Raw genomic sequence first — 24417 nt, 5'->3', positions numbered from 1 at the left:
GAAGGAAACAAATAGGTAATACACATTATTATTCTATTTTATGATAATGTATAATATGAAAAGAAAGCAAAATATACTAGGAAGCTGTTTGATAATTTACTCACAAAAAAATATAAGAGGCTAATTAGAAAAGGCTACATATAACATTCTGTCCTTGCCTCCAGATTCATTCATTCACCTAGTAGAAATCAAGTATAGATATATAGAATACATCAGTGAACAAATCTATGTCTTTATGGAACGTATATGCTATTAGGACACATGGACAGTGAAATATATGCAAAGATGTTCTTCTATGTAATTAACAAAAGTAAAATTTTAGAAACTACATATTGTACCTATTGGATAGAACTGGAGATTAATATTTAACCAATTGAAATTTTTTTAAAAATAAATATGTAATTTATCTCTACTGTAAAAAGCTCATCCATTCTCTGTCCGTGGCAGAAAACAGCCTATTAAGTCACACAACTTTGAGCAAAACATGTCTGCCTTTGTTCTACTTTAATTTCTAGTTTTGAACTTGCTCTTCCCTCAAGAATCACATTTGGTAACAATACTGCTCAAAACCTGTTGAGGTGCAACCAGTGGTCCTTGGCACCACGTGCCCTCCTGGCCATCACATGTATTAAATGTGTTTCTATGAGAACAAATATCCTACGGGGTAGATTTCAAAGACAAGCCATGCTTGCAGCTGGCCCCATCAGGTGGAGAAACGTGCTTCCCCCAATTCCCTGTACTGGTAGAACATCTGAAAAGCACGGTTTCTTTAATTTTTATTCTACCTTTTCTTTACAATAAAAGAAAAATATCAAAGTTATCTTTGTAACAATGTGGCAGCAGTTTGTGAAAAGCAACAGGAAAAGCAGAAAGACATAACTGAAGGGTGACTGAGACCATCATCTCCAGCTATTCTCAGTATCTGCCTTCTTAGATATTTCCAATATTATTACTGGGATAAGGGGGTGCCTTTCCAAAAATCCATTACCTGGGGAAGGGCTTTCCCGGGTTAAATCTGCAAGAACCATAAGCCTTACTATCCAGATAGCATAACTGAGTTGCGAGAACACTGGCATCCATTAACACTGCAGATGAGATCTTATATGAAAAGTATGCATCTTAAAATCTATGGCTTCTAGAAGAGGGGGCAACTGGACACTGGGCAAACTATGCTAATTTCACATATCAAAAGACTGAATGGGACAAACTGACAATGCTTCCTAATATAATGCATTAAGTAGAGTACATTATCACTTCTGTGATGTTACTGACAAAAAAATGTAGAAACTGAAGCTGAACACGAGAAAATTTAAACCTAAAGCATGGATTAGTCAACAAAATAACTGAGCTATACTTTAATTACTTAAAATTTTTTTTTTCAATATTTATTTTTGAGAGACAAAGAGTGTGAGCGGGCGGAGGGGCAGAGAGAGGAGGACACAGAATCCGAGGCAGGTTCCAGGCTCTGAGCTGTCGGCACACAGCCAGACATGGGGCTCAAACTCATGAACCGTGAGATCATGACCTGAGCCAAAGTCAGATGCTTAACCGACTGAGCCACCCAGGTGCCCAGTATCTGAACTATACTCTTAAAAGCATCAAGGTTACCATTAAAAAAAATAAATTAATTAAAAAAATTAAAAAAAAATTGGGGGCACCTGGGTAGCTCAGTCGGTTAAGCACCCGACTTCGGCTCAGGTCATGATCTCGAGGTTTGTGAGTTCGAGCCCTGCGTCGGGCTCTGGGCTGACAGCTCAGAGCCTGGAGCCTGCTTCAGAATCTGTGTCTCCCCTTCTCTCTGCCCCTCCCCTGTTCATGCTCTGTCTCTGTCTCAAAAATAAATAAAAAACGTTAAAAATTAAAAAAATAAAATAAAATAAAAAGCATCAAGGTTATGAAAGATAAAAAACTGAGGAACTGGCCAGATTAAAAGAGACTAAAGACACATGATAACTGAGTGCAACATACTATCCAGAATTTACTTCTGCTATAAAGGACATTATTCAGACAACTGACAAAATCTGAATAGAGCTAGCAGAGTGGAGAACAGAATTATATCAATCTTAACATCCTAGTTGTGATAATTGTACAGGGGTTATGTAAGGGACTGTTCTTACTTTTATTAGAAACAACCACCACAATATTTAGGGAAACTAAAGGAAAGTTGTCTACTTCTTACCTTCAAATGGTCTACAGAAAATAAATTGTGTGCGTGCGTGTGTGTAGACATACAGAAGAATAAAGCAAATGTGGTGAAATGTTAACACTTGAGATACCTGGCATTTTCCTTGTAGTATTTTTGTAATTCTTATGTAAACTGAAATTGTATCAGAATAAAAAGGCCACACTCTGAGAAACACTAATCTCTCGATCAAGTTGCTGGCCTGACCCTGCTTTGCCACAGAAACTGGTGGTGACAAACCTATCAAAAAACATTCAGGGGAGGTGTCATATAAAAGACTATGGCCAGCCTCCTGATATAGCTTTTATGTTCTCTTGACAATTACGCAAGATTCGCTTATAGATGTAAAGTTTTGCTAATACTCTGTGCTAGTGCACGAGTGGACAAACAAATCTCACACACTGTCGGGAGTTTAAATTTGTGCAATCTTTTTGGAACACATTTTAACAATGTCTATTAATAATTCAAGAAATTTATTATATAGGTAGACAATTTGTGACTGTGGAAAAATATGCATACGAAGAAACATGATGAATAAAGCATCATTTGTATTAACAACGACAAAAAAAGTAAATGTCATGTGTACAATTAGCAATCACTTTCTGACTATATACCACCTCCCAGTCGCGGCCATATATACCTAAAAAAGCAAACCAGTTAGGGGCGCCTGGGTGGCTCAGTCAGTTAAGCATCCGATTTCAGCTAAAGTCATGATCTCACAGTCCATGAGTTTGAGCCCCATGTCAGGCTCTGTGCTGACAGCTTCAGAGCCTGGAGCCTGCTTTGGATTCTGTGTCCCCTTCTCTCTCTGCCCCTCCCCTGCTCATGCTCTGTGTCTCTCTGTGTCTCAAAAATAAAGACATTAAATAAAAAAAATAAATAAATAAAATAAAAAAAAAAAGCAAACCAGTTAGCAGCATTCATTTTGAATGAGAAAATAAGATCTACATTTTCATCTCCCCCAAGTGCACGTATAAAAAAATACATACACCTTATACACAATTATTTGTGATAATTACAGGCAGCAGCAAGAATTCCAATTTGTTCTAGAATGTGTTATACAATTTAACAGGTGCCTTATTCTTTACTAATTAAGTCTGGTTTAGGTAAACAGCAAAATAAAATTACATTCTCTAGAAATCAACTCACACACCAAGGGTACAACACAGGTAGCTTAAAGTAAAAACAGATAAAGGCATACGAGTTAAGAATTTGCTCAAAAAACAGTCTCAGCAAATTTCCCTGGGAAAGCTACTTTAGAAAAACATATGCCCAATTCAAATAAAGAAATTCACACCCTTAAGGAAAACATATACCTCCACAAAGGGAAATACAATGCAACTTAAAGAGCTTTAAATAGGTTCCAATCTTAGCTATCTGCTTAATTTTTGTTAAGAACTCCTTCAGATGCCTCACTTGACCTTATGAACTGCCTTTTAAGGCCGCGTTCCAGAGGTGCAAAGTGTCACCTGATGAGAACACAGAGTATCACACGTGGGAATGGTAGACAAGTGCTGTGGTAAGTACCTGGACTCCAGAGCTGCATTGCTTAAATTCAAATCCCAGATTTAATGCCACAAGTGGAAGTTACTTAAATTCTATGTCTCATTTTCCTCAGCTGAAAACACAGATAACAGTACTTCCATATGAGTCTCACGAGAATTTAAAATGTTGATCTATGTATAGCACCTAAAGAGTACCTGGTACGAATAAGCACTCAGTAAAACACCACTACTCCTTCAAGGCTGGATTACTCAATGATATTTACTCTAACAAATATGGTAAAACTGAAATAGACCCTTCAAACCAAATACACATTTATATTGTTTTAGAAATACATGTATCTCATAGGGATTAACATCCAGAATATATAAAAAACTCCTCTAACTCAACAACAAAAAACCTGATTTAAAAATAGGTACAGGAGAAGAAAACAGGAAAGAGACTTGAACAGATATATTTGTCCGAGAAGATAAACAAATGGCAAATAAGCACGTGAAAAGATACTCAACATCACTAGTCATTAGGAAAATGCAAATCAAAACCATAAAGAAATACCGCTTCACATCCATTAGGATGGTGATTATCAAAAATAACAGAAAATAACAAGTGTTGGTGAGGATATGGGAAAATTAAAACCTCTGTACCTTACTGTGGGAATGTACAATGGTGCGGCCACTATAGAAAGCAGTGCGGTGGCTCCTCCACAAAAATTATACATACAGTTACTGCATGACCAATCAAATTCAAGTCTGGGTGTAAACCCAAAAGAAGTGAAAGCAGGGACTCAAACAGATACTTGCGCACCATTGCTCACAGCAGCATTATTTACAACAGCCCAAAGGTGGAAACAACCCAAATGCCTACTAATGAATGACGAAATGAACAAATGTGGTATACACATATAATATTATTCTGCCTTAAAAAGGAAATTCTGACACATGCTACGACGTGGATGAACCTTGAAAACTTTATGCTGAGAGAAATAAGCCAGACACGAAAGGGCACATGTTCTAGGATTGCACTTTAAGGTACCTAGAGTGGCCACATTCACAGAGCCAGAAAAGTAGAATGCTGGTTGCCAGGAGCTGGGGCTGGCGATAGGGGTCAGGGAGCAGAGAGAGTACAGAGTTTCAGTTTGGGAAGATAAAAAGCTTTGGAGACGGATGGAGATAGTTGTACGATAACGTAAAGGTACTTAATGCAACTGAACTGTACATTTAAAAATGGTTAAAATGATACATTTTATGTCATCATATATAATTTACCACACACAAAAACACATTTAGTTTTGCCTTAAACTACGGCTCAGAGAGAGATAAGGGCTCAGCTTTGCGGGGTCCTAAGTTACTACCAGGTCAAGTATCAGCAGCTGCGCAGTAACTTAAACACCAACAAGCAGGTGCCAAAACAAACAAATGAGGAGTATATGAACATATAAATAGAAATAGCACATGTGTATCCACATGTACACAGACACACACACAAACGGTTCCTACCACCATCAAGGCAAAGATACGAAAGGAGAAAGAGAGGTTTGCCCTAGAATTTATACCTTCCAAGGAAGGGCAGCCCAGACAGCACACAAGTAACCCATCAAAAACTGTTTAGGACTAAACACCTTTCATAGAAAATCCACAAGTGATCATGGACAACTGGCTTATATATGAGATGAAGTCACAAAGTTTTCTCCCACGCATGTCCCCTCTTATTTTTCATGCCCACCTCAAGTTACAAGCAGTGAAGATTTTTTTCCTCCCTACAAATTTTCTGTCAGAGATGTTAAGGTTGTCAGTTCTTTAAAGGCTAAGCAGCCACTTGGAATTTCTCTGCAGGAAGAAATAAATCTGATTATTAATCAGAAGAGGTATTAACTTTTTTCTCATCCTTAAATATTCTAACCTTAGTGAGTCAAAAAAAAAAAAAAAGGAAGGAAGGGAGGGAGGGGTTGAAAAGAAAAAAGAAGGCAGCAAAAGACATTTTTCTCCCTACAGAAAATTTAGAAGGCCATAACAGTATAACCATCCACAATGGGATTTTTTTTCCCACCTGTTCTTCGTGGGTTCTACTCTTGCAAATACATGCAACATTTAGTGTATAAAACATCTGTCTGGGAAGGGCTCCAGTTACCTGTTAACCACTGCCTCGGACAAGTGAACAAGAAACGTCTGACACTGAGATAGGTCAGAACCCCAAGAAGTGGCCATCAATGATTTCTGAGATGGAAGCTTACCCTACAGTACAAAGGGCCAAGGAGATTTTTAGTAGGAAAGGATATGAGAAAAATGGTTACATCAGAAGTTCCTGCCTCCAAAGAATAAGTTATGGAAAAATAAGTAATTTTCAGTGAAAAAAACCCACACAACTATTAAGCCAAAAGAACTTGAAATTTTAAAGCCACACTCTATATTGAGTCCTAACGCTCTAAAAATAAAATGTTCCACACACCTGGTATGTGGAGACAGGCCAAGCATCATACATCACATAGGTCCCATCACACGGAAGGAAATGGGAGGAGTAGAAAAAGCATGTTTCCCTTTCAAAGTTAGGTTCAGTGGGTGTCTCCCTACTTAGTCCTGACTCAGCCTATGCAACAGAAAAGCCTGAGAAGCAGTATCATGCAATTAGGCAGGACATGGAGGCCTGTGACTCTTCCTTAAGGCAAGTACACCTGAGAACGTAGTGATACCGCTAGCCCATTGACAACAGTTTAAAATATATTGCTTGCTGACTTGAGATTATTATTGCCGATGAAATTCCAAAGTAGTAAAAATACTCTCCCCACATTATGTGTATAAATGGATACCAAAAGACATGTACAAGAACATCTGTAGCATCAGACATAAGCCAGAACTAGAAACAACCCAAAAGACCAGTGTCAAGGATCAGATAAATTAAGGAATAATCATACAACAGAGTGCTATTCAGTAACCAAAGTGAACAAGCTATCACCATATATGTGATATGCTGATCGCGAGCAAAAGAAGCCAGACTCAAAAAGGCACAAAATTATATAAATCTGTTTATAGGAAATTCAAAAACAAGCCACACTAATGTGCAGTGTTCATCGGGATACGGGTTACCTGTGGGAGAGTAGCAGAGAGACCAGAAGGGGCAACAAGAAGGGCTTCCAGGGAGCTGGTAACATTCTTGCTTCATGCGTGTGATGGTCACACATGTATATTCACTTTGTGAAGATTCACTTTACGAAGATTCACTTTACTGTACGTTTACAATTTGTGTGCTTTGTTTCTGTAGGTTTATGACATTAATTTAGAAATATATATGTGTGTATGTGGGTATTATGCATATTTTTCTTAATTGTTTTTTGAATGAATGGCTGGTTGGGGCGGGGGGTGGAGAGAAAGAGTTCTTTCCTGGAATTCATTCCTATTGCCTTCAAATTTTATTTTAACATCAAAATTTTATAAGGCAGTGATTTTCTTTTTTTTCTTTTCTTTTTTTTTTTTTTAACGTTTATTTATTTTTGAGACAGAGAGAGACAGAGCATGAATGGGGGAGGGTCAGAGAGAGAGGGAGACACAGAATCAGAAACAGGCTCCAGGCTCTGAGCGGTCAGCACAGAGCCCGACGCGGGGCTCGAACTCACGGACCGTGAGATCATGACCTGAGCCGAAGTCAGCCGCTCAACCAACTGAGCCACCCAGGCGCCCCAAGGCAGTGATCTTCTAGTCCTGGGCTACACCATCCCAGGATGATATATTTCATATTAAGAAAAGTTAAATATCATGTCAACAGGCATGTAAGTCCTAACAAAATTGGTCTTCCTCCCTCTCCATCCAAATTGTAGATCAGATATTCCCACAATCTTCTCTCCTATTTAGTAGGCAAAATATCAGGATCATCTGTGGCAAATCATCTACCACAAGATTATGTATTTTTAAAAAATCACTAACTATGAAATGTCATGGAAAAAATGCTGAATATGTACTAGGATTAAAATGTTCCCATTATTAATCTTAAAACTGCTTCCTTTGCCTATCTAATCTAAAACTGAGAAAAGGAAGGAGACAGAAAATGGTTTAATTGTTTTCCTATATTCTGGTTATTTTTATCTTAATCATTTAACACACATTTAAGTGCCTATTGTGTGTTAAGCACTGCACTAGACTTGGAACATGTGGCAACAAATAAGACACACTGTCCCTATCCGTACAGACTACACTGTAACAGCAGCTACTAGAGGGCTGGCATAAGGCTAGTACTATGCCTGCATATCTCAACTGCATACACTTATCAGTCCTATAAGGTAGGTGCTATTATCCTCATTATGCAGATGCAGAAATTAGCTCAGAAAACTACCTTGCCCAGGCACCTGGGTGGCTCAGTTAAAGTGTTGGACTCTGGCTCAGGTCATGATCTCATGGTTCCTGAGTTCAAGCCCCAGGCTCCCATGCTGACAGCTGGGAGCCGGGAGCCTGGAGCCTGCTTCGGATTCTGTGTCTCCCTCTCTCTCTGCCCCTCCCCCGCTCGCACTCAGTCTCTGTCCCTCTCAAAATTAATAAAACATTAAAAACAAACCAACAAAAAAACCAGAGCTAAAGTATAATGTTCATGGTTTTCCATATACTCTGCATTAAGATGGAATTTAGCTAACATGCGAACATGGGGCCAGGGATATGAATTTTATGCTAGAATTGTAAAGTGCAGTAACTGATCCTAAAACTTTCTACGATACAAGCACAGATGTGGTTTGCTTCAGTGAGGGGTCCACAAAAAACCAAAAAGGAAACCTTCTTTACCCTCCCAATGCTTCAGCTACTGACTAAATCTTAAAGGTAAAGGGTAAAATTTTCTTCGAATACTAGAAAGTGAAAAAAATGCTGTTTAAAGCTATCAATACATAAAATTCAGTAAATCTAAAGACAATTGCCAGAGGAGCCACACCTTGGCTACCACACACATATGCATACAGACACGTGTGTGCCCACAAATGTATGTCATAAATTTGACATTTACTCTTACATTTTCCTCGCACAAGGAAAAATGTTACAATTGTAGTGGGAACTGTGTCTTATGACTTTACTATTTACACTATCGATCATAATTCTGCAAAGTACATTTTCTTCTGAGTTGAAAGGAACCAAGAATCTACACAAAACATCTTCAGTAAACAAAGAGGTTTTACATTCTTCTTTTTTATGGTGATAGAAATTATACAAACACAGTACCAGCCCAACTTCCATCAAACCATGTTTGGCCAATTTCTTACATAGCCAAATCTCTAACACAGTTTGGTATTCTCAAGTATCTGAATTCAGCAGTGCATCCGCCTTTTATTTCCCTTGAAAAAACACGGACCAGAACATTTATGGATAGGGTAGCCAGAATAAGGTCTAATGAATAAAGGTAAGGCTAGGACTCGGGTTTATAAAGGAGTTAAGCAGTTTCAAAGAACCCTGTTCCTGAGGGCATAATAAACGATGCCAATCATAGGACACTGAATTAAAATGGAGAATTTTAATAAACAAAAATAATAAAATGATCAAAATTCATATGATCAGAATGGGAAAGAGACTTCCAAAATGTTTTTTATAATACCATTGCATGAATAAGGAAATGCCTTTCAGCATTGAGTGTTAATGCCCAAAACAATGCATTTCTTCTGAATTACAACAGGCCATAATATAATAAACCTGCATTTGTGGTAATGCCTAAACCACTCTGAAGAAGTGGTCTTAACCACAATTCAAAGCTTAAAAGATGGCTTTCTGCCAAAGTCTATCCGAGCCAGTAACTTGTCACGCTGCCTTCATGCACCACTAGGACCAAAAACACGGACCCAGCAGCTAGTATCTGCTTCCTCAAGCCTCACAGGAGTCCCAGGACTCTGAAAGGTAATACGCAAGACAGCGGCACAGAAGTTGAGAGTGCAATCTGACGGCAAACTGCTTTGCCCTGGGTGGTAGGAAAAGCAGCCGAATACTCGAATCATCTGAGGACCTCTGCTCAGCATAAAGGAAAGGTTCTGAACTGGGAACGACCATGAAGTGATTAAAAGTATAGATCATCAGAAACTGATGGTGTCGAAGCACTACCACAGGAGCAAAAGCTGGGAAGCAACAAAGAAAACGAGAATAACCACCTTTAATAGGAAGAGGTTTCACTCACCATCTGAGTCATTCACGTATGTATGTACTTAGTGTTTTGCTGTGCTATGAATTTAAATTATGCAAACTGCAAAGCTGTGTTGTCAGAGTTAATTTACTGTCTAGTCGACGGCCCAACATCAAACTGTCTAACTAGAAAACAGGAGGATAGGTCTTCCTTAAAGATAAACTCTACTGCAGCCACTTAATTCTTAACATTCCTTTTACCAACTTCTACACCTGCATGCTCCCTGAAGACATGTCGTTTCTCTACAGTAGTAGTCTTACTGACCTCTTCTCATTCTTTCCTTCTGTCATAAACAAATCATTGACTAATGCTGCCAACTGTATCTCAAATTATCTTCTATATTTCCATTCCCCGATTCCACAAGGCTAAAGGAAGCTCTCATTACTACTTCTATCCACAGCTTCCTAAACTGGCCTCATATAGCAGAACAGAGAAGTATGTAACAACAAATAGCATGTATCTCCTTATATATGCTGTCACTTAATTCTCATTCATAGCCCTGACCTGTAGGCATTATTTCAAACTTAGAAAGAAAATTGAGCTCAGAAAGTCACAAGGCAGGACTTTCTCCTACCTCTGACTATGCATCGACCATACTAAGGTCAAGATAATGAGACCCACACATAAATACATAAGGAAGCCATACTCTGGTCCTTAAACTGCTTCTTTATCTTCCCAAAATAAGGACGTTTTTCTCCCTAATTCACTGATAAATTAATGTCTATTTTCTTTTTTCATTAAACAAACCACCCATCATATGAAAATTTAATGTTTCAGAAAAATCATTTTTTAACTTGTAAACTATTTCTCAGCAAACAAAAACTGTTGAATCTCAAGAATGAAATGCTGTAGTAATCAAACTAGAAAATATGAAACAATGCCACTAGGTTAAATAAACCAGGGAAATCTGATGTGTTAATAGCTGTAGGGATTACTGGAATCCAGAGCCTTTAAAGAGCTATAGGAGAAAAAAAAATGCCAACCTGTTTCCTCAATAAATCAGATAGGCACAGTGGATTTTTTTAGGCCATAACTTTTATGCTGAACAACCTTTTTTTTTTTTTTTTTTTAAATAGAAGTGTGCATAAGAGAAATATGGCCAAACCTATAAGCTTATATTATTCACATTAAAGTTGGCTCAAGTGTGTATAGTGTTAACATCAAGTTTTCAAACATAAGCCTGTAGACAGTATGTGTTCACTAACCCAATAAACCAGAATAATAGCAAGTCATATGTTAAAAAAGAAAAAAAGGTGGCAAAACCAAAAAAAAATTATGGAATAGTAGCTCTTAAGCTATAATATTATTTAGATGAACTATTCTGAATTAAAAATAATCATGAACAAATTGATCTGAAATTAGAACACTATTTTCCACATTGGAGAAAAAAATTATAGTCTCCCAAATAAGTCAATTATTAAATTTACAAGTTTTATAAAGGAGAGAAAGGAACTATTTTACCAAGTCCAAAAACCTAAAACGATGACTAATTTCCTCATGTTAATTAAACTATCTACTTTTCCTAAGGAGAATGTCCTGCTATAGTTTACTATTATTACTTGCTCAACAATACCAATGTTCCTTAATGAGCCATGTTGACATCTTCAAAAAAGTATTAATCCATGTTTTTGATAGATTCTTATCAAGATCTAAATGGGGCTATAAACAATACTCCTGAAACAAGGTACTTAGAAGTCCATGTTCCTTTACACAGTTTTGAGGAATCTAACTGATAGGAAAACTTACATATACCAGGTATAGGTCTCCAGCAATTTCACCCAGGCAATTTTTCATTGTAGTTTCAATAATCAAATACTAATATAAGATCCATTATGTATAAGCCAATAATATTGATGCAACTGACAAATTAACTTCCTGGGCTTTTTTCTTCATAATGTTTATTTATTTTTGAGAGAGAGAGCAAGTGAGCGAGGAGGGTAAGGGCAGAGACAAAGGGAGACACAAAATCCAAAGCAGGCTCCAGGCTCTGAGCTGTCAGCGCAGAGCCTGACATGAGGTTCGAACCCACAAACCACAAAATCATGACCTGAGCCGAAGTCGGGACACCCAACCAACTGAGCCACCCAGGCGCCCTTAACTTTCTGGGCTTTTTAAATGATGGTGGTTCCTAGGTATGAAGGAAAGTTTAAGACTAAAATTAGATCCTTAATTCTAAGTATAAATTTGAACTTTGGAATGAAAATCAAAGTTAAAGGGGAGTCACAGTTCTAATTGTTGATTTTTTTTTTTCCTGGTTATCCCTCAATGCCTTGGTTTGGTTCCAGTATTCCTCAAGAATTAATCCGACCAGTCTGGTCATTATACTCAACAAATCTTTTAATCTGACAGAGGAATACTACTTGTCCTGGGGTCAACCCTTTTGACTTCTGGACAACTTGCTAGGACCTACATTTTATACTATTTTTATAACATCCTCCTTTCTCTCACTTGGTCTGCCCAGTTCTCACACTCAAAAGCACTGTTCACACATTATTTTAAACAGGAAGACTGCAGAGCAAATATTCCTGTTTGTTAAGGCTGCATGTAAAACAGAGAGGAGGTTGTGGGGTAGGAAGAGAAGAAAGGATACAGAGAACACTGGGATGCAACAGAGCAGTGAAAAAGAAGAGAAAAGGATTGCCTGAGGAAGTGTCAGAGCCACCAAGCCGAAGAGAAATAAAGCAGTAATGGAGTGTCTCGCGGCCATAAAAGGGCAATTGTCCACCTCCTAACAAACTAAATCTGGTCAATCCCAAATATGGAAATGTTTTAGTTCAAATACAGAGCTTTTCTTCTGTGGGATACGAGCATAGATCACAATCATTCTTTCCCTATTAAAAAAAAAAACAAAAAAACTCACACTTGGAGATCTACCATTGTGAGAAAAATCTGTTGAATTATTGTATAAACTATTTCCAAGACTTGTTCCCCCAAAGTCCTGGTCTTTCTAACAAAAAACCACTCTAGCCCTTTCACAGTTATTCGAGGGCTTCAGTCTCCACACTGTAAAATACAAACGTTAATTGTAACAACCTGGAGAGCTGGAGGGGGCATTCTGTAAGTCCAACACTCCTTAAATACTAGCTATTATGCGCTCAAGATTTTCTCGGTCTTTAATACAAATTCTAACTCAGAGTTCAGTGACGATAAAACTGAAGAAATTAAAATCATTTCAAAATGTGATTACTTCCTTATATATCCACTCATTCTCTCCGTCTGTAAATTAAGAAGTTGGCACATAAGAAATGGTCTGTCCTGCCATGACAGGTCAAATGCATGTTAATAACCTCTATTACCAAAAGTTCGTTCACTTAACAAGTATTTACTAAGTACCTGCTATGACTAGTCACTGTCTGGGGGCAGGGGATACAGGAGTCAACAAAACACAGTATGACTTGCGGGGGTAGAGAGAGTGGCATTGAAAACTGGTTCTCGGCGGGTGGAGCCACAGCTTTTACTTCAAAAGTCAATGTTCCCAAAGGATTTTACCTGCTCCAAGTCACCACCTGTACCTGCCTTGTCCCTGCCCCAGGCCACAATTTCCCACTCACAGATTACTTTGTCCACAGGAATTTTAACCAAAAAGGAATTTTCACAAAGGTAAATTTCATGCAGACTTGATTAATCTAGCCGCTTAGCTGCTACTATCAGCACTTGCAGCACATTTTTAATCACCTTGGTCCTCCCATTGTTGTAACGAAACACAAAAGCACTCCACCAAAGTAAATGCTCTGAAAACATACTTTGTCCTAACGACCACCCCAAGAGTTCCTCCCCAGGATTCCTTATAACAAATAATCACAGAGCGCAAGCGTGTGAGCGAGGGGCGGGCAGGGTGGGGGAGTGGAAGAAGGCAGCTGTCCTTTCCGATCGCTATTTTCCAAAGTCGTACATTTCCAGTCATTATTTTTAAAGAGTATATGCTGATGTGACGGTTGTTAAAGCAACACCTGACGACTTGTGGGCGTCATCTAAAGCTGCCATTATTTTATTTGCAGTTCACTCGCTCTGATGTGTAAGAACCTGGCCACATGGCTGATAAGGTCTCCATAATGAAAACCGTACCCCTCATTTAAGCAACAGGTTTGGGATGTGTGCACATTTCTGGCTCACCTACGCACTAGTCTCCCCATACTCGCCTAGCAGTTCAATATTACAAGATAAACTGATTTCTTTTTTTTTTTTCACAAGCAAGATATTCCCCAATTTTCATGACAATTACTGACCTAGTATATTCCACTTCAGTTAGGTTCATGCTTGAGATAGAGTTCTAAAGTATTCTTTTAATAGATATCCCAGATTCCAGAAACAGGCAAAATGGCAATGTTTTTCAAAGTACTATAAATTAGCTTGAGAAAGTGCCTAATGCTAACAATGTTATTTATACAAAAGATTTTTAAAACTTTGTTATTTTCATAATCTAAAACATTTTTTTAAAACACTCTCAAAGCAGCTAATCTTCATTCTTAAGAGAGTTTTTGACTTGTTTTTAGTAACCAAAAGTATCCTGGAACCATATCTAATAATTAACAGTAATTTATGAAATGTTCTTTCTTCTAATCCTAGATATGTGGTTGGGGCCATCTGTGGCCACTGCTCTCAGTTCGAGGCCAACTAAACTAGAATACAGTTTAGTTTCTTTCTAAACTACATGTTAGGAGGAAAAATCTACCAAAGACAAAGGATACAAGTTGCTGTCATTCTCATGCATGCTGGTAACTAAAGTAAAGGGACATAGTTGTGAAGAAGAAATAAATGCCAGGAAGCAACACCATGAAACTTTGCAGTCTCAACAGGAGAAGCAGCATGAGGAAGAGAGAGGAGGTTGGGAATAAACCGGACTAAAATAATGATGAAGAGCCAAGCGATGCTGTTGATGAGGGTAGGAAGAACTGAACAATCTGGGAGAAGGCAAGGTCGGGTGGGGAGTGGGAGGTTTTGGGGAAATGGAGTAATGGAAAAACAGGATTAATTTTCCCATTCTCTGAATCCACAGGCTGTTTTCTACCTCACCGCTAGCAATTTACCCCTGGTGCACACACTGGTGCAAAGACAACCTACCATCAACGGCGTACTTAATCCCCTGGTTGCGGGGGTGGGGGGGTGGGGGAGGGTGGTGGTTACTACTTTATCTTCTGTAATTTCAAAACATGATTTCTAAGTTTAGTATATCGTACCCAATTCAGAGCAGGAACTATGTATGTCTGACTCAAATTCCAAGAACTTGCAAAGAAAGATGAATTGTGCTTATCATCTTTTGGCCTCCTATTCTGGCAAAGATTTCTTCCATTTTTCAACTCCCAAGTGGAGAAAGCTAATATACAAATTCCATTGCTATGAAACCATTTACCAGAAGTCTTCATTCTCTTATTGTTTTCTAGAGAGAAACTGTATTTTAGACACAATCCTAAAACATACACATGCTGATATTGTCCTACTTTGAAGCTTTATTTTAAAATATTCACCAGAAACTCTGTGATCACCTTCAACAAATATATAAAACAAATATCTGCCTGTTAGCAGGACACTGCAGTGGACACAGGCACATATACACATATACAAAAAAATAAAAGGTCTAACATTTAACTACACTAAATATTATAATCTATATGATTTATGCTTAATCTTTTTGCAACATTAAACTTATGTCTATCTTCTGAATTGAAGCAGCACCTGTTTATTACATGCAAAGTCCTAACATATAAGGAATGAGAAAATGAACTGGGTGGGTTTTAGTATCTATCATCAGGTGTTTGGGTTTGTTTTTTTTTTTTAATTGTATGGGCCACTTTCATCAATGTAAAGTAAGAGTAAATTCGTCCTCAAGCAGTATATATTATAAATTTCTTACCTAGGAGACTTTAAATACTTACCAGGGCAAGCTCACACCTGTTCACACATACCAGTAACATGACAAAAAACAAAAACAAAGGGGCACCTGAATGGCTCTTGATTTCGGCTCAGGTCATGATACTGGGGGTCATGGGACCAAGCCCCACATAGGGCTCTGTGAGGAACATGGAACCTGCTTGAGATTCTCTCTCACTCCCTCTTTCCCCTGCATATGCACCGTCTCTCTTAAAAACAACAACAACAACAACAAAAATGTTTCACAGCTCATTAACTATAACCTACCATCAGAGATAAGACCACCGACTGAACTGATAATCCTGTTTTAGATATCTGAAGTCTTCTGGCCGGGGTCAGTTTGGCAATCTAGATTTGTAAGACTGAGCTTCATACAATTTCCCAATTGATCTTTACCAGTACTTAGGTCTCTGCAATCTGGCACATATACATGCCCCTAAAACAAAAGTTTTACAAAGCCATATTGTGGGATACATTAAGACATTTGCTATTCTGTTCTTTTCCGCTTCATTTAATTAAGGGGGAAAGGCAGTAACTTATTAATTTGACTCCAGAATAGGCTACTACTGGCAGTTTGAAGATCACTGATCTATAGATGATAAATACCAGAATGTATGCCAAGGGGCAGTATACTTGATCACTCTACTTGATAAAACACCCTTGATTAATGCCACTCAAAAGCCATTATGTTCTCCTATTCTCCTCTACTCCTTAGATACTCTCCTATAATAACCTTCACTTCAAATGAAAGGGATCGTAAGGGGATCCTTGAAGGTAATATAGAGCACGACATACCATTACAAGCCACAGACTGGAACGTATCCTGGTTATTTCTTAACAAGGTGAAACAAGACAGACCAATAGCATCTGTGACCATGGTAGGCACACTTAAAGCAATCCAATCAACATAAATGTGTATACATTTTATTTCAGCATTTTAAAAACTTGAAACAAAATATTTTTTAAATAGCCTTTTCTATAGCCCATGCTCTCTGATATTTTATTTTCTATTCTAATATGTGTCTTAATGCTGATCATAACCCATTAAATCAATTTCTTGACCCGCTAATGAATGGGTTGAAACCTGCAATTTGAAAAACATAGCTTTAGAGAATGCTCTACTTGGGCAGAATTAGAGGACCATAGATAAATTACCAGTCTCTAGTGACCACCTTTCACTGATGAGAAAAAGCCCAAAAAATTGAAAGCATCAGTCAAATAGTGATTGTGCATTTAGCTCTAGGAAGATCATGTGAGAAAGTGTAAAAACTCAAGGCAAGAAAAATATGTTAATAGCATTCCCCCCCCTCCCAAATCAGGTTCCTGATCTGGCATTTGATAATCATCTGTTACTCAACAATGGCTTCCTACCCAGCACTGTGTGTATAATTTATTTATATAGGTATATAACCTATATATGGATATGTACATGTACATACACACACACACACATATATATACACACACATATAAAATGCACTAACATAAATTATATAATTATGTGTACTTATGTTACTATATTTTTAATATATAAACCTTTTTTCCATATCATTTTTACAACCTGTCAAAATAATAAACTAAGTGTTAGATCTGAAACATAGGTCAGTTGGCACTAGAGTGTAAGCTCTTAACCACTAAGTTACAAACTTTTCCAAAGGGTTCCCAACTCTGGTCTCTGCATCAAGAATCCTCTGTGGAGTTAAAACAAAACAAAACAAAACAAAAAACAAAAAACAGATGCCCCATGTACTACCCCACAAAAAGAGATTTTTAAAGCTGAAATAGCAAATATTATAAAGAAATACATTTTATAAACAATGTATTCAATATCATCTCCAACCCATGTCAGAAAAGATCTTTTTAGAGAGTAGATACTATTGAACTGAATGATTGCCTTGGTTAATAAGCAGCCGACCTTACCTCAAAACTTGATTACACTGCTGTCATTATAGGCTAGAATTTAATATAAAGCCCTTTTGTCTTATGTTTAATAACTAAATTCCACCTAGAATTTAACTGCTAACTTGTCAAAAGATCTTAACATAAGGTAGCCCAACTGATAAAAATTACAGACTGCTCTAGTATATTTCTATTAAATTTACCTATCAATGATTTAAACTGTTACCTTCCCAATATACTTTCCTTCATTACCTAAGAGATGAAGAATTCTGAACCCAGTACAACAGTAATAAACTCTGCGTTCTTCCTGGGTTTATTCACTTCCACCATCCCTAAGCAAACATTTAGCAGGAAGCACGCCATACAAAAGTAGGAGGTTTCCAAGGTTTCAAATAATTAAAAAGTAGTTTTGACTACATCAGTCAAATAAAATGTATGAACACAAAAACCCTAACAATTTTTGATGGTTAAGTGGGTAATATGAAACCTAGAATTACCACTATTAGCAACCACAAATAACAGTGGGACTACATACCACAAACACGTGAATGATTAATTAGAGAAGCAGTAACAATCACTGTTAATAAGAAGACACTCCTTTTTCTCTCAGGAAAAATTATTTGTAAAAGACAAAAACAAGCATGAACTATAAATGGTCCAAGTAAGAATGATTTTGTTTAGTCAAATTAAGGCTCCAACTAAAGCATTTAACCAACTATTTCCTGTTCAGGCCATGAAATGACAGCACGGCAGACAAACTAGTCTACGATGCAGACCACAGAGCTTATTACAGACTAATACATGAATAATTCCTAAACTATTTGGTAAAAGAAATTACAGCCCATCACTATTCAAATCCAGGGAAAATATCTATCCCAGTGTCTTCTATAACCATTTCTTGGGCCGGGGGTGGGGGTGGGATGGGGAGGGGAGGGAATCATTCATCAAGCTGGTAATAGATACATGGGGTTTTTTTTAACAAAAGAAAAAATACTATCACCATAAATCCATAACCGCATCTATAATCTAAGTATTAAAATCTCTTTAACTATGTGACAATTAAATATAGAATCACGAGCGTTCATTCTATCCATGACCCTGGGGTCACTGGGAGATTTCTAAAGCATACCTTTTAATCCACGCCATGGTACTTCAAGAACATGTTAAGGTAAGTCACAGCTTGGAACACTTCGATGCACCTCAAAACACCTCAGCCAGTGTATCTGTATCATTCTCCTTTCCTTTTGAGATCATAATGGTTCCGAAGAACTATAACGCTTCCATTTGAATGATAGTCTCATAATTTCAATGACTTAAAAACAAAAACAAAAAATAAGGACTTAAGTGTTGGTATGTTAAGCCACTGGTGCACTGTTAACTGCTGCCACGACTAACAAAAACAAAGCTGCTGCTGCTACCACGGAAGTCATTTTTTAACGTGAGGCCTCATTATGGATGAGAAGGAATACATGCTTAGCAGTTGGCGCGACAGCTCTGTGGCTTTATGGAGATCCAACAAAACCCCACCAAATCTCTTTGCCCCAAGTGATTCTTCAGTGTTCTTTTCACGAAATGAAAATAATCTAAAAGACAGATCTGAACACTTGGTGGGTGCCTCTGATTGACCAGCTCTTCTATTCTGTGTTAAGAGAGAGCTGAAAATAACCCACACAACCTGTATAAAAGGGAACTCATTAGTAAGTACAGCAGAGGGTCCTGTCCCACCTGATGCTAACATCGCTAAATCTTTTTAATTCCATGGAAGTCATTACGCTGAAAAGAGCTCCAGTTCGTAAAGCTTACTTTTATAAGAGTATGCACGTATCAATGAACAACACATGGCTAACTACCAACTGGTACTGCTGCTCTGTGGCTGCCCTGGCAGGCTTCCGTCCCATGGTCCTCACTCCCACCCACCTTTCTTATATAAAATACTTAAAACACTTCATTATTCAAGTGATACGATAAGTTTATATGCCACATTGTAAATCTAAGAATTCACTCTACTTTTGCCTCAGGTTTGGCAATCTGTAACAGTCACCAGAAGGAGTACTCAAGCTACACAGAGAAAGTAAAACTAACTGACAATCAATACGCATTTGTCATAAAGCAATTAAAATTACTTTAGGATGACTGAAATAAAAGCAAGCCATAAAAAGGGCTTTCAAAGAAAAAGAGTCACCGGAACAGGTCTGTGATGCTCTGGGTCTACAGAACAGCTCGTGTGAAGGTAAAAGACAAGAAATGGAAAATGACAAAATTTCCCAGCCAGCACTAAAAAGTCTGTGTTAAGGAAAAACTGGAACTATTTCCTTTTTGCAAAAGTAGATTCAATTGATGAAAACCTTTCAAAGTCCGATGTCAGAAAATTACATATTTTTGAGATTTAGATTTATTGCAGGTTGTGGACAATGCAGATAACAAAATACAGGTCTCTGTTCAGAAAGCTGATAACAGTGACAAAACTGCATAGAGGAAAGAACTCTACCAGCGTAGGCAGGAAGAAGCTAATGAAGAACACAATCAAGGGACCCGGTCCAGTGAAATCACTAGAGCCACGGTAGTCTTTCTGAACAGATTGTTTTACCACGCAGTGGAACCCCCCTGCCCCTTCTCACTTCACCTCAAGGCCTCCTGACGGGCCAATAGATGTTACAACTCCCTGGAAGGGCGCTCGCGCTGCTTCCTATACCCTGCTCCTCCAAGTAAATGCGTCCTACACACAACTACTAGCTTGATATTCCTGAAGGACAGCTCCTCCCTTGCACGTAAAAATTAATGCCAACTATTGGGAAGTAGGGCAAAATATAAATACATTAGATAAAAAAGAATCAAAGCCTAGGTCCGAAGCTCTTACTCATTACGTCGTTTCATTTTTAGAACCTCATTTTATAGAGGACAAAATGGACACTGTGGCCAACTAACTGACCTAAGAAAGCAAGCAGTAAAAGAACTAGGACCTAAATCTAGACCTTTTAGCTAGAATTTCAGCACTTATCTGTTACGATATTGTTGCAGAATATTGCTGGGGGAGTGGGGGTCCTGAGGCTGACATCCGTTGTCATTATGCCAAGAACCGTGCAAAGCACCACTGCTATTTCATCCTGGTCTACCACGCCCAGACTGAGGAGTTAGTTGCCTCCTTCTGCAGCGGGGAGGTCGGGCTCAGAGATTATTTAAGCAATCTGCTATGCCAATCTATCTTCTAGAGTAAGTCAGAAGAAATCAAGTCCAACACTTACGTTTGTTTTTCAACCTGGCTGATATAACAATAATTTAATTTTACATTTTTTTTTCAACGTTTTTTATTTATTTTTGGGACAGAGAGAGACAGAGCATGAATGGGGGAGGGGCAGAGAGAGAGGGAGACACAGAATCGGAAACAGGCTCCAGGCTCCGAGCCATCAGCCCAGAGCCCGACGCGGGGCTCGAACTCACGGACCGCGAGATCGTGACCTGGCTGAAGTCGGACGCTTAACCGACTGCGCCACCCAGGCGCCCCTAACAATAATTTAATTTTACAAAGCCTTCTTCACTCAAAACCCAGTCAAACATACGTAAATAGATCTGTAGCCATGGTTTATATTTACACTTTGTCAAGCCACTAAGGATTTGAATCAGACATATACACTAAAATCAGAAACTCCATTTGAGTCCTACAAATGAAATCTAGTATTTCCATGAAGTTATACACTTAAATATCTTTTCAAGAGGACTTGGAAACCACAGTAGTTATCAACATGAATTTTAGATGACCAAAGAAAAATGAGCAATGAAAAGTATTTTCCTTAGGAGGATACATGCCAGGATGCCTGGCTGGCTCAGTGAGCAGAGCATGTGACTCTTGATCTCAGGGTCATGAGTTCAAGCCCCATGTAAGGTGTGGAGCCTACTTAAGAAAAAAAAAAAAAAAAAAAGAGGGTACACTGCCACATTTTTCCAAACAGGTCCTGTCTCATAAACTGCTACCAGTATTAGCCTCATGGAAAGAGATATTTACTAGCTCAGAGAGGGGAGGCCATTCAGTCAGGTTATCAGTAATTAAAAATACAAACAAAACAAGCCCCCTGCCCAAAAGTAGATGGACAGCTCCCTCCAATACTTCAAAACATTATTAAACTAAAAAAGAAACAAAAAGGACCGAAGAAAAATCTGCCAAGTTAAGGAAAGGAAACTCCTAAACAATTTCAAATTTGAATGGAAACCATGCATCCACACTACATTCCAAAACTAACTGCAGAAGCGATCAACACAACTACTACGGCCACTGTTTGGTAAGTAGTTAGATGACTCAAAGAAACCATTTTATACACTGCTGAAACAAAATCCTGCAGAATTACTACATTTAAGAGTCAAACTATTACAATAAAAAACTTAAAGGTCTTTTTAAAAATATCTTCATCGGGGCGCCTGGGTGGCTCAGTCGGTTGAGCGGCCGACTTCGGCTCAGGTCACGATCTCGCGGTCCGTGAGTTCGAGCCCCGCGTCGGGCTCTGTGCTGACCGCTCAGAGCCTGGAGCCTGTTTCTGATTCTGTGTCTCCCTCTCTCTCTGACCCTCCCCCGTTCATGCTCTGTCTCCCTCTGTCTCAAAAATAAATAAACGTTAAAAAAAAATTAAAAAAAAATATCTTCATCAATAACACTAACCCTTCTGTATAACTCATTTTACAAGCATTAATATCCAAAATAGTGGATTACAATAGGAATGCCCCTCAGAAATTCTGATGTGCAACTATATACTTTTTAATTGTAAAATTAGTGTTTTAATTAAAGACTCTATCAACTGTCTACAAAATATTTCACTTCTTATAAAAGAGACAAATATATTTCCATGCCAGTCGTTACAGCCTCCTTCACTATGCTATGTCCAATAGGGAAACTGTTATCTTTATCTTTTTAAACGTATTATCTAACTACCAAAGACCTGGAACAAAGTAGGCACTAATGACCTAAGTATGTGAAAATGTTACGCACCACATTTTGGATACATGATTGACAACTAAACAAAGAATGTTCATGATGGGGGGCATGTCTGATATACTCTAAAACATAGTAAGTATAGAAACATTTGAGGGGCGCCTGGGTGGCTCAGTCAGGCGTCCGACTTCGGCTCAGGTCATGATCTCATGGTTCATGAGTTCAAGCCCCGCGTTGGGCTCTGTGCTGACAGCTCGGAGCCTGGAGCCTGCCTCGGGATCTGTGACTCCCCTTCTCTCTCTGTCCCCTCCCCAACTCATGCTCTGTCTCTGTCTCTCAAAAAATAAAGAAACATTAAAAAAAAAATTAAAAAAAGAAACATCTGGGGGCGCCTGGGTGGCTCAGTCGGTTAAGCGTCCGACTTCGGCTCAGGTCACGATTTCACAGTCTGTGAGTTCGAGCCCCGCGTCGGGCTCTGAGCTGACGGCTCAGAGCCTGACGCCTGCTTCCTATTCTGTGTCTCCCTCTCTCTCTGCCCCTCCCCCATTCATGCTCTGTCTCTGTCTCAAAAATAAATAAAAACGTTAAAAAAAAAAAATTAAAAAAAAAAAAAGAAACATCTGAGTAAATGAAAGAAAATATTTAGGAAGGGCTTATACACTGCAATGACAATATTAAGGACAACAGAGACTTTAAAAGAAGATAGTTTGACATAGGACATTTTTGAATGAATTCTGTTTTGTTTGTAACTACTGAATACAATGCTTATGAAGGCAGATTAGCACTACTGCTAAAGGGTAAACTTCAAAAAATTAGAAACAGATGCCAGTAACTTCAAATTTTTAGGTTTTTGTAAATAGACTCACATAGTAATTTGAAATGACAATAATGAATGCATTCTGATGTTCACTGCAATATTACTTACTAAGAAAGGAATGAGAATTTCTTTCCAACACAGGAATAGTTAAATTATGCCATATCCACACAATGGAAATAACAGTCAATGATACTGAAATTTATAACATGGTAATATGCTAATTATATACAGTTACTTAATTATATATAGTGTTTCCCCACATTGTGTATCTTTTTATATATTTTAACAAATATAGAGAATTATAAATACAACATTTATAAATATCTAAGTTCCATGACATCAAGAACCATTTCAGATGTACCTCTAGCACTTATCACAGTGTCAGAGAAGTGTCTTCACACAGGAGACAATGAAGCGTGGTAGTTAGAAGAACGGGCTCTGAAGAAAAGACTGCCTGGGTCTGAATCTGAATCCCAGATCCACAACTTACAAGCTAGCTATGCAACTTCAAGCAAGTTAATCATCACTAGGCACCTGAGCTTCTCCTTTTGAAAAATTGGGATAAAAATACCATTTGTGTAATGGAAGAAAAAAAAAAATGAGTTAATACATGTAAAAGCTTTAGAACAGTATCTGGCACATAATACTGCCCAAATGAAAGGAGACAGAGGATGAGAAAGAGAAGCAGTGGGTTCTCAAATACCTAAGTAAATGAATGGATACTATCTTTACAATATAGATAGAAATGCTAAAAGCATACATAAATATTAAATAAGAGTTTTCCAAACTTTGCTTACCATCACCAAAAGTAGGTTTTTATACATAACCTGATACGCACTCAGAAATATTAACTGTATCCTATTCTGTCATGATTTAATTTAAATGCTAGTTGTAACCCAATAAATTGATTTCATGCCAACTAGCAGGTCACTTTCTAAATCACAGACTCTTAAATTCTCCTTTATTTCTGTCCTTCAACTTTATGTTTCTAAATAAAGGGCAAGAAAATTTACCCATTAAATCAAGAATCTAAGGTCAGAAAATACTCCAAAAAAGTTTTTGATCTGTCACATATTTTTGTCTCCTTCTTTTTCA

At 38.0% G+C, this 24417-nt stretch overlaps 1 protein-coding gene across 7 annotated transcripts in view; it reads right to left on the bottom strand.

Annotated features, from left to right (window-relative positions):
* RBPJ (recombination signal binding protein for immunoglobulin kappa J region) overlaps positions 1–24417 on the bottom strand; it is a 219220-nt gene that overhangs the window by 47728 nt on the left and 147075 nt on the right. For 3 of the 7 annotated variants that reach the window (XM_078446230.2, XM_060655297.3, XM_060655295.3), the window contains exon 2: positions 18717–18899. The exons of the other annotated variants lie outside the window; for them this stretch is intronic. In XM_078446230.2, the coding sequence (XP_078302356.1) occupies positions 18717–18733 (17 nt within the window). In that variant the 5' untranslated portion in view covers positions 18734–18899. The remainder of the gene's footprint in view (positions 1–18716; positions 18900–24417) is intronic. 7 annotated transcript variants of the gene reach the window in all.

This window comes from Panthera onca, chromosome B1 (assembly GCF_046562875.1).
Source record: "Panthera onca isolate mPanOnc1 chromosome B1, mPanOnc1 haplotype 2, whole genome shotgun sequence".
Taxonomy (NCBI): Eukaryota; Metazoa; Chordata; class Mammalia; order Carnivora; family Felidae; genus Panthera; species Panthera onca.
This window is presented reverse-complemented; position numbering and strand designations above follow the sequence as displayed.